Source organism: Erpetoichthys calabaricus, chromosome 4 (assembly GCF_900747795.2).
Source record: "Erpetoichthys calabaricus chromosome 4, fErpCal1.3, whole genome shotgun sequence".
Taxonomy (NCBI): domain Eukaryota; kingdom Metazoa; phylum Chordata; class Cladistia; order Polypteriformes; family Polypteridae; genus Erpetoichthys; species Erpetoichthys calabaricus.
In genome coordinates, this window is record NC_041397.2 from 137,219,512 (window position 1) to 137,234,150 (window position 14,639).

At 41.4% G+C, this 14,639-nt stretch overlaps 1 protein-coding gene across 2 annotated transcripts in view; it reads right to left on the reverse strand.

Annotated features, from left to right (window-relative positions):
• The window catches only part of tbc1d23 (TBC1 domain family, member 23), a 138,544-nt gene that overhangs the window by 48,458 nt on the left and 75,447 nt on the right, over nucleotides 1-14,639 (reverse strand). For both annotated transcript variants that reach the window (XM_028799836.2, XM_028799835.2), the window contains exons 7-11: nucleotides 12,911-12,957; nucleotides 9,360-9,463; nucleotides 5,652-5,774; nucleotides 5,424-5,516; nucleotides 3,441-3,611 (exon numbers count right to left, since the gene is read on the reverse strand). In XM_028799836.2, the coding sequence (XP_028655669.1) occupies nucleotides 3,441-3,611; nucleotides 5,424-5,516; nucleotides 5,652-5,774; nucleotides 9,360-9,463; nucleotides 12,911-12,957 (538 nt within the window). The remainder of the gene's footprint in view (nucleotides 1-3,440; nucleotides 3,612-5,423; nucleotides 5,517-5,651; nucleotides 5,775-9,359; nucleotides 9,464-12,910; nucleotides 12,958-14,639) is intronic.

The window sequence follows — 14,639 nt, forward strand, 5'->3', positions numbered from 1 at the left end:
GTTTAGTGAAAATAATCTGTCTTTAAATGTCAAATATAAAAAATACTTGTTGATTCAGGAGAACATTGGCTGACTATTCCCCACTGCTCATCAATGGCAATTAACACCAACTCTGCTGTTAAGAAGGCAAAACAACATATCTTTTCCGCAGATACTGAAGCAAATTGGCTTGCCACAACCAATACTTACCACTTTTTACAGAGGAACTGTGGAGAGCGTCCTGACAAACAGTATTACTGTGTGGTTTGGGAACAGCAAAGCCCATGCACGCAAGATTCTTAAGTGTGTAGTGAGGACAGCTGAGGATGATCATAGTGGTCTCCCTCTCTTCAATCCAGGACATTTTTCAGACATGCTGTCTGCGTAGAGCTTCCACCATTGTAAAAGATGGCTCTCCCCCATTACACATACTTTTTGACCTCTTGATGACAGGTAGAACATACTGCAGCATTAGGACCAGCACAGCCAGGTCCTATAACAGTTTATTTCCTTAAGCTGTCAGACTTCTGAACTCCTCTACACGTCACCCAGTACCATATCCCTATAACATTTCACAAATTATGTACTGTCACTTTACTATAGATATTGAGCTTTATAGTCCTGCATCTTTTGTTTTGTTACATTATATTGTTGCAATGGTTTTAGTAATGTTATGGTGCATGTTAAATGTATGTTGTTTTGCCTATTCACTGGAGACTAAGGAATTAAATTTCATTCAACCATTTACTATGTGTATGGATGAGTGACAATAAAAGTTGAGTTGAGTAGTGAAATCTGCACCTCTTGAGGCTCTTCATTATGACCTCTTTTAACAGCAGTCCTTTTCATCTCCTTTGATGAGGTGTAGTACCATTTACTTCAAATGGATATCTTGGAATTCCTATTTTTAAAAACATAGCTGCCAATTCTTTCAACCTTACATTGACTCCTACACTTGTCATCATAACTGAACAACAGAGAGCAGGCGCAGCACCTGTGACAATGTATCATTAGTTTTTACCACTACTCCATTGAGGTCTGTGAATGCCAATTACAGAAATGTTTTTCCCTTTCAACAGGTTATGTTTATTTTTAACATATTTAGTGTGCCTTCTGGACATGCTGCAAACAAATACAGTAATCCCTCGCTATATCGCGCTTCGCCTTTCGCGGCTTCACTCCATCGCGGATTTTATATGTAAGCATATTTAAATATATATCGCGGATTTTTTGCTGGTTCGCGGATTTCTGCGGACAATGGATCTTTTAATTTCTTGTACATGCTTCCTCAGTTGGTTTGCCCAGTTGATTTCATACAAGGGACGCTATTGGCAGATGGCTGAGAAGCTACCCAACTTACTTTTCTCCCTCTCTTGCGCTGAGTTACTCTGATCCTGGTGTAGGGGGATTGAGCAGGGGGGCTGTTCGCAAACCTAGACGATACGGACGCTCGTCTAAAAATGCTGAAAGATTATCTTCACGTTGCTACCTTCTGTGCAAGCTGCTTCCTGAAGCGACATGCTGCACGGTGCTTCGCATACTTAAAAGCTCAAAGGGCACGTATTGATTTTTCACTGTTTGTTTTTATCTGTCTCTCTCTCTCTCTCTCTCTCTCTGCTCCTGACAGAGGGGGTGTGAGCTGCCGCCTTCAACAGCTTTGTGCCGCGGTGCTTCGCATACTTAAAAGCCAAACAGCCCTATTGATTTGTTTGCTTTTGTCTCTCTCTCTCTCTCTGACGTGCTCTGCTCCTGACTCATACTCCTTTGAAGAGGAAGATATGTTTGCATTCTTTTAATTGTGAGACGGAACTGTCATCTCTGTCTTGTCATGGAGCACAGTTTAAACTTTTGAAAAAGAGACAAATGTTTGTTTGCAGTGTTTGAATAACGTTCCTGTCTCTCTACAACCTCCTGTGTTTCTGCGCAAATCTGTGACCCAAGCATGACAATATAAAAATAACCATATAAACATATGGTTTCTACTTCGCAGATTTTCTTATTTCGCGGTTGGCTCTGGAACGCAACCCCCGCGATGGAGGAGGAATTACTGTATGTTTAATACAGGTCTTTTAGGAGACATTTCAACTGCAGACAGACAGAAGCTTGCCCTCTTTTGGACCAGGACAACAACAGCACCATTATTCTTTGTAGCTCTGAATCACCACTTCTGCTTTGAGTGCTGCCTTCATGAGGCCTTGAATTTGTTTAGAAATTTGAAACTCAGTAAGCTGTCTAATTGTCCTCATCAAAGTTTTAACTAAATTTCACTTATCATGTTTGGCTCAGAGAGGCTACCTCTGGCTTTCTAACAGCCAAGAAATGTGCATTTTCAGTTTATTAGTGAATGTAAATTGGTCCACTGTGAATGAACTTGGGTGTGTGGGAAAGTGCCCAAACATGGATAGAGGCCTCATCCTGGGCTGGGTACTACTATGCAATTAGAGTACACAGACTTTGGCCACTGTGAAATGGATTAAGTGTGTTCAAAAATACATACATGGATGGATGGATTCATGGATAACTACATTTTCTTTTCAAGATGCAAAACACACATATAAAAAAAAGGTTCTGAGAAAAGTAGAGGTGTGAATAAAACCCTCTCCTCATCACAATGCGTTTTACATAGAAAATAATGGATCAACATAGCTTCCTTGTCAAACTGCCTATTGATGCTGTAAACAAAAATTGCATAGCTGAATAAAGGCAGGGCGGCATGGTGGCGCAGTGGGTAGCGCTGCTGCCTCGCAGCTGGGAGATCTGGGTACCGGGGTTCGCTTCTCGGATCCTTCCTGCGTGGAGTTTGCATGTTCTCCCTGTGTCTGCGTGGGTTTCCTCTGGGCGCTCCGGTTTCCTCCCACAGTCCAAAGACATGCAGGTTAGGTGGATTGGCGATTCTAAATTGGCCCTAGTGTATGCTTGGTGTGTGGGTGTGTTTGTCCTGCGGTGGGTTGGCACCCTGCCCAGGATTGGTTCCTGCCTTGTGTCCCGTGTTGGCTGGGATTGGCTCCAGCAGACCCCCGTGACCCTGTGTTCGGATTCAGCGGGTTGGAAAATGGATGGATGGATGAATAAAGGCAAGTATTATAAACAGGAAAGTAGCCTCTAACAGACCCAGTAAAACAAGTTGCAGAACCCTTCCACTTTGGTCCTTCTTATTTTACACACTCTGCTGATGTGTAGATGGGAGTGTCTAAATACGGTAACTGTTCCAGCATTGTTACCTTTTAAAACTTCAGCATAGAAACTGTAGTGAACTTATAGTCAGGTAGCAAGCAAACAAAGTAGACAGGAGGCTTGAGACTGAGATATCTGTGCTATCAAAGCATACACAAATCTATTTCTGAACTAATTCCATAATGGGATACCAGTGGCAGTAACAAAATCCTGAAAATGGAAGTAGGGAAACAAGTAGGGATTATAGACATACATAAAAGAATAAAGTGTGGAAACAACACACCAACCTGTAAAAAGTGTGCCAGAACCATGTTCATGTACATATCTTCCTCTTCACGGCCGCTGCCCATGAAACAAAGGTGCTCCCCACTGGCAATGGACCCTGACTCAATAGATTGTTTCTGGGCCTCTAGCAAAGTCTTGACTGATAGAGCAAACTCCGTTGGGTTCTGCAGCATCTGTTAAATAAATTTAAAAAAATAATATACAGTGGATGTACTTGCTAATCTGTTTTAAGAAATAAAGAATTATAAAAACGTTTTGTTAATTTGTATAAGATTAGACGCTTAGTCATCTATTTCTAACTTAAAAAAACTGCCATCAAAAATGCACAAGATGAATTATTTTGAACATGCATTTGGAAGGATTTACTTCCTTATGCTAATCACTGACTTGTGATGTAATAAACAATTTAATAAATAAATCAACTAACAAAAAAAAAAATAAGAAAAAGAGGATATCTATAATACTGTGTGTATGAACTAAAACAGACAAATCTTGGATAACAAGCCTATGTACCTCTTACTCAAAATGTGACTTGCTGTACTAAATACAAGCTAGCTCGATGTCCATACTCAGACAAGCAGCATCCAATTTAACTAAAAAACAAAATTAAAAGGTCTGAGCTTATTAAAAATAACTTCTATTAATTTTTGCCCTCTTTGTTAATGAGGTTCCTTTATTTCCACTCACAGTTCAGAAGGGCAACATATATATCTAACGTGCCTCTTTCCATTCACTGGATGACTCTTCAGATTCCGTTATCCTCAGTTTATTACTCCAGTGGTTTTCAATGTTCATTCCTCAGAGTCCCCTATGGCTGGAGGTTTTTGTTCCAACCTGTTTCTAAATCAGTCAGTCATTGTTACCTTTAGTTGTTCTTATTATCTGACCCATTTTTATCCTTTTATTTTGCATTTATAAAAGAGCAGTAGTGTCAGACAAATACTTTTGAGGAAATTAAGACGCATTTTTACTGTATCTTTAAATGCATCTTTGTTCTACATTTTCAATTCACCTTTTCTGTAGTGTTTGCTTTCTTAGTTGTACTTGAATACAATTAATGTTGAGCAGAGTAGACCAGTACAAATGACTCTCAACGAAGAAGCTACTTCAGTGTTATTTACTAATAAGCACACAAGTAAGTAATTGTCTAAATAGCTGGAACATTAAGAAATTAAAATATACTTTTAAAAGAAACAATAATTAATTCTTACCCATCTAACACATATACATTGCTGCTTCATTCTGTACAAATACAGAATAACTAGCTTTTACTTCTGGATGGTTATAAAAAACAAAAGAAACTAAGAAATAATAACTTTCTTAATCACTGATCACTAGAAGTCATCTGGAGTAAAAACCAGCTGATCAATCTGAGCATCACTAAGTGAAACTGGATAGGGAACACTTGATCTGCCCTTTATGATGTGAGATATTTCTCTTTTTTTTTAAATGCACACACAGGAACACAATACAGCAGTGCAGTCAAACATGTGTAATGCAAACGTTAAGTACTCAAAAGTACACTTGATTATCAATATTTGTCCCTAATATTAACAGTATATCCGGAAACTATTCAAGTATCTAATTAAGTTGGTGCACTATGTTCTTAATGCTGAAATAGTGTGATGTTCTAACCAGCACCCATAAAATGAACAATTGAACAACAAATTTGTGAGCATTACTGACATTTCATCCTGTTAAAGCTCAAATAAACAAGCTAACCTTTGGTCTATACTTTGTTTATTCAGACATAAAAAGGTGTTCTTTATGCTCATTCCAGCATTTCTAAAACTGCCCACTTTTGAGATTTTGATATTGAAAGCCATACTGATGCAATTTCACAGGTATGTTTTAAATGGTAAATTTCTAAAAATTCTGTTAATATCGGAATGTACCATATAAACATGGATATGCTTTGAAAAAGATCATAGTTAATAATGCAGTGTGATTATTTAGTCACATACAGTGCAAAGATAGCTACTCACAAGATCTGAGTCCAAGTGGAAGGCTGTTGAAAGATGTCCGGCATTATACTGCTCAGCAGGTCTGCAATCAACCACAAAGAATCTCACACCATCCTGAAAATGAGATCAAATATATTAGACTGACATAGATGAAAATTAGAATGCAGCAACACCTAACTAGGCCCAGGAAAAGACCACAGATCAATTTACCTAGAACCTTTAAATGATCACACAAATCAGAGCACATACCGCCAGTTGCTGATTGGCCTGGAGGATCTCTGGCACAGATATTGGAAGGCAGAGGGCTTGACTCAGATCCATATCTTCATCTTTAAGTGCTACCAGACTGCTTCCAAAAAGATTTTGGTTATCCTGCAGAGGAATATGAAAAAATGTTCCAAGAGTAACAGATTCCCATAAAAAATGTGTAAACTTGCAAAATGTTAAGATTAACTCAAATAATTTCAATTAAACAAATACTATAGATAGTTGACATGTCTTCCTACATAAAATGTGGCTGAGATAGTTGGCTATAGATGTGGCTATAGATAGTTGACATGTCTTCCTACATAAAATGTGGCTGACAGGAACTTTAAAACATGTTATTTTTTGCAGGTTCAGATCTGGAATATAATAATAATAACTAGCAGGATATAATAATAATGGGGGCCAGGTCAACGCAAAGCATCACATTTAAATAACTTTTTTTTTTTTAAAGGAGCTGTTCTCCCTTTTTCAAACACAGCAGCACAACTTTAAGTCAATGGACACTATCTGAGTTTCTAACAGAGCCTATTGGTCAGCTTGCTCATTGGCTCTCCTAATGTATGATTTGAAGAAAAAAAAAACCTTTTGAAGGTAAATAAAATAAACATGAGCGAGGGTACTGTTATATGAAATGTAACAGATTTAAAGTAAATAAAGATCAAATTTATACTTTACTCAAGGAAATTTTATATATACCACGGCATTTTATTATGTCATACCTCTTTATATTTATAAATCTCACTCTGTAATAGGTAAAGTACTGAAAAGTACAAAAAAATAGCCTAAAGTGACCATTTTGCAGTTTTACTAGATTTGGAAGAAGCGTAACTGACTATTAATGAAGATACTGGTAATGTATTGGTAATTAAGCTTTTGTGAGATAAATGACCACCACTTGTATTATTTATTGGTCTGGTAGTTAACTTGGCAAAATACAAAAATTATAGCTATTTAAATTTAAATATACAGCAAGCCTTTCATGGCAGTATTACATCCAAGGTAGAAACCAAGCCTTGAATGAGGAGCCAGCCAACTGCAGGGACAACTCATGCTCACACTCACTTAAGGCCAAATGAGAATTGAAATTAACCTAATATGCATATCACTGGGATGTGAAAAACAGAGTACCCAGAGGGAAAAAATCTAAGCAGACACACAAGGACAAACTCCACCTAGACAGCTATTGTGCATGGTGTTGAAATTCAGGGTGATGGACCCATTACACAGCATTATTAATCCTTGTGCATCTTGTTGTCCCATTACATTAGAATGTATATTTGTCAATGAAAAAATGCTTAGGTATATATGCTTGTGGCTTTCCGTGCATAACCACCATTTTTTTCTTTAGTTCACCAAAAATGTGCCACAATAGTTTTCAAATGTTACAAAATGAAACTATTATGCCTGCTCAAAAACAGTATGTAACATATGAACTTAATAGATAGCATGTCTCTCCTTTTTCTGTTAATATTAAAAGCAAAATACTACCATTCATATTTTAAGAAATAATTATATGTACATTATAATATCCTGACAGCATACATCCTCATGTAATGGACCCTAGGCACCAGTCACTAAAATTAGAATGGAATTTTATTCCAGTTTTCTTCAGCGTGTTGAGTTTGACATCCACCACACACCACTATGTGTCTGGAGCCAAGCCAAGGAAACTGCTGGCATTTACTCTTTGAAGATGTAACTTACTCTTGTTACTAACAAAACTGTCGAAATGAACATTTTTTGAAGTTCTACTCTATAAGCTGACTCTTTCCTGAATGACAAAGAAGCCTGCCTGTTTGATGCCTCCTCTATATCCGAGCTAGGGGTCTCACAAGTAATGAAGTTACTCAATTAATAAAAAATACCTGACTAAAAGTGACCTCTGTGAATAATCAACAAAGTATGGATTAGGGTCCTAGCAGAAAGAATTAGAATTTTGGGGGGGGGGGGGGGGGGGAGAATAAAATTGACTGTTGACACTGTAAAACTAAATTAGCGTATCATTAAAAAATCTAGGTATCAACCAAGACTTGCCGGATGCCACAAGGTGTAGTAATGCTTATTGTGGACAGTGTACAGATGAAGTGTGCTACTCAACATATGGCTTTCTTACATTTGCTGTAGATCTCTGCTGGCTCTACATATTTCCTGATGTCTGTGCCTCAAATCTCCTAGTTTAATCAGTATGACAAACTTAGACAAATTTTGAACTCATCTTAGATACTTTTAGAACACAATAAAGCCTAATGATGAGTTTAAAAACAGAGCCTCCTGATGGTTTACAAATGGTTTTCTTGTTTTTTTGTATTTTAAAAAACAACCCTATCTACTAATTACTTACCACTGCAGGCTCCCAAGGTGATATTTTGGGATGTGTACAATAAAAAACAAAAACTCATGAATATTCACAACAGAATACTGAAATTTTCCAAATCTCTTGAATGCAATTTTAGTTATCTTACCAGCTGGTTTTCTCACAGCACTATACACACTAGGCAGGCATTTGTAAAGCATGGAAGGTGCCCGTGTAGGTTATTGTAATTAAATAACTTCTTATTTTTTTCTCCAATTATCAGCTGTATGTAAAAGTGCAGTGTACCTGCTTAGTAATGCTATAATAAAAAGTCATTTAGCAAATGAAAGCCATCTATTAATCGCTTAAGACTACTGGTTACAGAGAAGACACCTTATTTCCATTGCACATTCATTTGTGCTTTTTTAAAAGTTGATGAGTTGAGGTTAGATATGAAGTACTTGAATGGAGAATGTCACCAATCATTTCAAAATGAAAACTTCATCACAATACATTATAAAAAAAGTAACTTTACATTTTACTACTAAAAGCTAATCAACACCAATTTTTTACTGGAGTAAAGTCTGTCCTGTACCTAGTAGAAATCCCATACCCCCTTCCTCCAAAGTCACAGTTGGCTGTGCAGTACCCATTCTGGTAAGGTGTGAAGACAAAAGAGAGCTGTAGAAAAGCTTACAATATATTTTTATATTGTACTCAAAGAGTAAGTTAACACATGATTTTAGACATTTGTTAATTTTCTAACTTGCTCATAACATAACAGCAGTGCAACAGAAGTGTGAGGGTACCATTTTCATTTCAACAGCTTAAATTCTGCACCCTTTTACATACATTTTATAGGGCCTAACGGAATAGCTTGAAATACTGCTTTTGTGTTTATATTTTTCATAAAGAGATTTTTCAGATTTATAGTTTATCTTTATCCAGTATAATATTTTAGAGACTTTAAAATGAGACGTCTAGTTTTTTATTTATTTAGTTATGTAAAATTTTAATGTATAGTGTTTGATAGATTAATTGATGAAACAACCTATACATTACTCAGTTATCTATATATTCAACAGTGTCTGCACTAGACTGAGCTTAAGCAGACTTTAGATTGTATCATCACTAGGAAATGCCCTGATCCCATAAACCTTCTTCTGAACATTTCTGCTATGAAATCAGTAATCTGGTCTGCAGTCATAGATGGTAAAACAGTAAGAATAAATCAGTAAACAAAGGTTATTGCCTACTAGCCATTTAATGTAGCATAAGAGTACTTTCAGTACATTGAATATATCACCAGAGGAACCCAAACCTTTCACTGCCGATAGGCAAAAAAATGTATATAAATGAAAAATAGGCACAATTGGGCATTCCCAAGAAAGATGTACCTTTCTCAAAGAAAGTGGGGTTTTGCTGTAATAGTAGTGTGCTAAAGCAAACAGATCTTCAATATCTTCCACTTCCAAGTGGGCTGGTGATGTCTCAAGTATATCTAATAAAAAATATGCAAAATAATTAAATAAACAAACACAGTCTTTTGATGATGTCTTAGCTCTGTTCAATTTTCTGCATTACAATATAATTTCAGCAACCGAATATTTAGTAAAAGAATTACTTGAACCAAAATATGTACATTATATAGATTCTATTCATATACACACACACTTGACGATACATGACTTGTGATCCAATAAGTCAATGAACAGTAATGCTTGCTTTGACAAAATTCTTACAATGTATACATTTTCTTCCCATGGGCTCACCACCTATGGGAGGGGCCAAGGAGGTCGGGTGCAGTGTGAGTTGGGTGGTGGCCGAAGGCGGGGACCTTGGCGGTCCGATCCTCGGCTACAGAAACTGGCTCTTGGGACGTGGAATGTCACCTCTCTGAAGGGGAAGGAGCCTGAGCTAGTGCGCGAAGTTGAGAGGTTCCGGCTAGATATAGTCGGACTCACCTCGACGCACAGCTTGGACTCTGGAACCAATCTCCTTGAGAGGGGCTGGACTCTGTACCACTCTGGAGTTGCCCCCGGTGAGAGGCGCCGAGCAGGTGTGGGTATACTTATTGCCCCCCAACTTGGAGCCTGTACATTGGGGTTTACCCCGGTGGACGAGAGGGTAGCCTCCCTTCGCCTTCGGGTGGGGGGACGGGTCCTAACTGTTGTTTGTGCGTATGCACCGAACAGCAGTTCAGAGTACCCACCCTTTTTGGAGTCCCTGGAGGGGGTGCTAGAGGGCATACCTTCTGGGGACTCCCTCGTTCTGCTGGGAGACTTCAATGCTCACGTGGGCAATGACAGTGAGACCTGGAAGGGCGTGATTGGGAGGAATGGCCCCCCCAATCTGAACCCGAGCTGTGTTTTGTTATTGGACTTCTGTGCTCGTCACGGATTGTCCATAACGAACACCATGTTCAAGCATAGGGGTGTTCATATGTGCACTTGGCACCAGGACACCCTAGGCCTCAGTTCGATGATTGACTTTGTGCTCGTGTCGTCGGACTTGCGGCCACATGTCTTGGACACTCGGGTGAAGAGAGGGGCGGAGCTGTCAACTGATCACCACCTGGTGGTGAGTTGGCTTCGATGGTGGGGGAGGATGCCGGTCAGGCGTGGTAGGCCCAAACGTGTTGTGAGGGTCTGCTGGGAACGTCTGGCAGAGCCCCCTGTCAGAAGTAGCTTCAACTCCCACCTCCGGCAGAACTTCGACCACATCCCGAGGGAGGTGGGGGACATTGAGTCCGAATGGGCCATGTTCCGTGCCTCTATTGTTGAGGCAGCTGACCGGAGCTGTGGCCGTAAGGTGGTCGGTGCCTGTCGTGGCGGCAATCCCCGAACCCGTTGGTGGACACCGGCGGTGAAGGATGCCGTCAAGCTGAAGAAGGAGTCCTACAGGACCCTTTTGTCCTGTGGGACCCCGGAGGCAGCTGATAGGTACCGGCAGGCCAAGCGGAATGCGGCTTTGGTGGTTGCTGAGGCAAAAACTCGGGCATGGGAGGAGTTTGGGGAGGCCATGGAGAACGACTTTCGGACGGCTTCGAGGAGATTCTGGTCCACCATCTGGCGTCTCAGGAAGGGGAAGCAGTGCAGTGTCAACACTGTATATGGTGGGGATGGTGCGCTGCTGACCTCGACTCGGGACGTTGTGGGTCGGTGGGGGGAATACTTCGAAGACCTCCTCAATCCCATTAACATGCCTTCCAATGAGGAAGCAGAGCCTGGGGACTCAGAGGTGGGCTCCCCCATCTCTGGGACTGAGGTCACCGAGGTGGTCAAAAAACTCCTTGGTGGCAGGGCCCCAGGGGTGGATGAGATACGCCCGGAGTTCCTCAAGGCTCTGGATGTTGTAGGACTGTCTTGGCTGACACGCCTCTGCAACATCGCATGGACATCAGGGACAGTGCCTCTGGATTGGCAGACCGGGGTGGTGGTCCCCCTCTTTAAGAAGGGGGATCGGAGGGTGTGTTCCAACTACAGAGGGATCACACTCCTCAGCCTCCCTGGAAAAGTCTATTCAGGGGTCCTGGAGAGGAGGGTCCGTCGGATAGTCGAGCCTCGGATTCAGGAGGAACAGTGTGGTTTTCGTCCTGGTCGCGGAACAGTGGACCAGCTCTATACCCTTAGCAGGGTCCTGGAGGGTGCATGGGAGTTTGCCCAACCAGTCTACATGTGTTTTGTGGACTTGGAAAAGGCATTCGACCGTGTCCCTCGGGGAATCCTGTGGGGGGTACTCCGAGAGTATGGGGTACCGGCTCCCCTGATAAGGGCTGTTCAGTCCCTGTACGATCGGTGCCAGAGCTTGGTCCGCATTGCCGGCAGTAAGTCGAACCCATTTCCAGTGAGAGTTGGACTCCGCCAGGGCTGCCCTTTGTCACCGATTCTGTTCATAACTTTTATGGACAGAATTTCTAGGCGCAGCCAGGGCGTTGAGAGGGTCCGGTTTGGTGGGCTCAGGATTGGGTCACTGCTTTTTGCAGATGATGTTGTCCTGTTTGCTTCATCAGGCCGTGATCTTCAGCTCTCTCTGGATCGGTTCGCAGCCGAGTGTGAAGCGGCTGGGATGAGAATCAGCACCTCCAAATCCGAGACCATGGTCCTCAGCCGGAAAAGGGTGGAGTGCCCTCTCAGGGTTGGTAGCAAGATCCTGCCCCAAGTGGAGGAGTTCAAGTATCTCGGGGTCTTGTTCACGAGTGAGGGAAGAATGGAGCGTGAGATCGACAGGTGGATCGGTGCGGCATCCGCAGTAATGCGGGCGCTGCATTGGTCTGTCGTGGTGAAAAAGGAGCTGAGCCGCAAGGCGAAGCTCTCAATTTACCAGTCGATCTATGTTCCTACCCTCACCTATGGTCATGAGCTATGGGTAGTGACCGAAAGAACGAGTTCGCGAATACAAGCGGCTGAAATGAGTTTCCTCCGCAGGGTGTCTGGGCTTTCCCTTAAAGATAGGGTGAAAAGCTCAGTCATCCGGGAGGGGCTCAGAGTAGAGCCGCTGCTCCTCCGCATCGAGAGGAGTCAGATGAGGCAGCTCGGGCATCTGATCAGGATGCCTCCTGGACGCCTCCCTGGTGAGGTGTTCCGGGCACGTCTAACCGGGAGGAGGCCCCGGGAAAGACCCAGGACACGCTGGAGGGACTATGTCTCTCGACTGGCCTGGGAACGCCTTGGGATTCTCCCGGAAGAGCTAGAAGAAGTGGCCGGGGAGAGGGAAGTCTGGGCATCTCTGCTCAAGCTGCTGCCCCCGCGACCCGACCTCGGATAAGCGGGAGACAATGGATGGATGTATACATTTTTCAAAAACTGCACATACGTATTAAAGATTTGAGAGAATTGTTATGCCAGAAATTAGAGTTCTGCCAAAATGTAAAAAGTACACTGTTATCATTATACTTTGTTACTGTGGACACTGGCTTTTTAGTTATGGGCTGGAATAAAACACTTACTAATGAGATCCTCTTTGCTGTTATATTCCTGTGTCAAGATGCTCTCCCTAAAAAAATAAACAGGAGAATAAATACAATTATGACTATATGATCAATGTAAAAACAAATTTACAAATAAAGCAGCATCACAGAAACAAAGAAAACTGAGAAATTTACTACCATCAATTTAATCATACAATCTATTGAAGCTCAATGTTACCATTTATCACTGACCGAAGAACGCAATCGAGCAGTAAGTTATCTTGGACTGGATTGTATTTACTTTATTGTCATTCAAACCATACAACAAGGAGTGCATAGCTGAATGAAATTTGTGTTTCTCCAGACTAAATGTACAAACACAAACATACAGACAAGTGCACGTTATACAACAACAGAAAAACAGAATAGACAGCATAAGCAGACAGAATATATACTGTATATAATCCAATAGACAAATTGGTGAATAGTTGTAAATTGTTCAAGTGACAAAATACATTAACATAATACACAGACATAACAGCATTTTAGGAGATGCAAAATTCTGAAATAATATATGTGCGAACAGTCTGTGTGTGTTTTCAGGAATTTAACAGTCCTGATATGTCAGCATACAGTTTGTTATTAGTGGGAGTTGAGTTAGTCTGATGGCCCATAGGAAAAAATTCCTACTGAGTCTGGCAGTCTTGCACCACATACTGCAGTAGCTTTTGCCAGAGAGCAAAAGTTTGAACAGTCCATGAGCTGGGTTGGGAAATAATTGGGTTGGGGTCTCTGACTTCTGACTATCTTAGTAGCTCTCCTAAGGTTGCATGACAAGTACAGATCATGTATACATGGGAGAGTGGTTGCGATGAATTTTTCTGCCATCTTCACCACTCTCTGGATGGACTTCTATTCTGAAACAGTGCAGCTGCCATACCAGACTATAAGGTTGCTGGTTAAAATGCTCTCTATAGTACCTCTGTAGAATGCTGTGAGGACAGGTTGGGGGAGGTTTACTCTCCTAATCATTTGCAAAAAGTGAAGGTGCTGCTGAGCTTTCTTGACAAGAGAGGTGGTGTTTGTATATCATGTCAGGTCTTTCAAGATGTGCACCCTGAGGAACTTGGTGATTCTTTCTGACTCCACAGTGATGCCACAGATTGTAAGTGTAGTATGTGCCATGTGTTTCCTCCTTAAGTCAACAATGATCTCCTTCATCTTGTTGACATTCAGTGACAGGTTGTTGTCACACCAGACAAGTTGGTTCACTTCCTCTCTGTAAGCGGAGACATCATTGTTGCTGATGAGGCCCACCACTGTTGTGTTGTATGCAAATATGATAATATGATTCAAGTCATGCCTTGCATGACAGCTGTGAGTCATCAAAGCGAACAAAAGAGGGCTCAGAACACAGCCCTGGGCGACCCCAGTGTTCATGCTGATGGTCTCAAGAGATGTTTTTTCCAACAAGTACAGTCTTGGGTATATATGTGAGGACATCCAATATCCAGTTGCATAAAGGGGTGTTGATTCCTAGTGGGTCAAGTTTTCTTACCAAGTGCTGGAGGTTAACTGTATTGAAAGCAGAGCTAAAGTCAATAAAGAGCAGCTGCACATAACTGTTCTTATTTTCCAAATAGGCCATGGTCAGATGGAGTGTTGCCGATATAGAATCATCAGTGGAGCAGTTAGGGCGGTATGCCAACTGAAGTGGATCGAATGTTGGAGGGAGTTTGGATGTTATATGGTCCTTGACCAGCTTTCA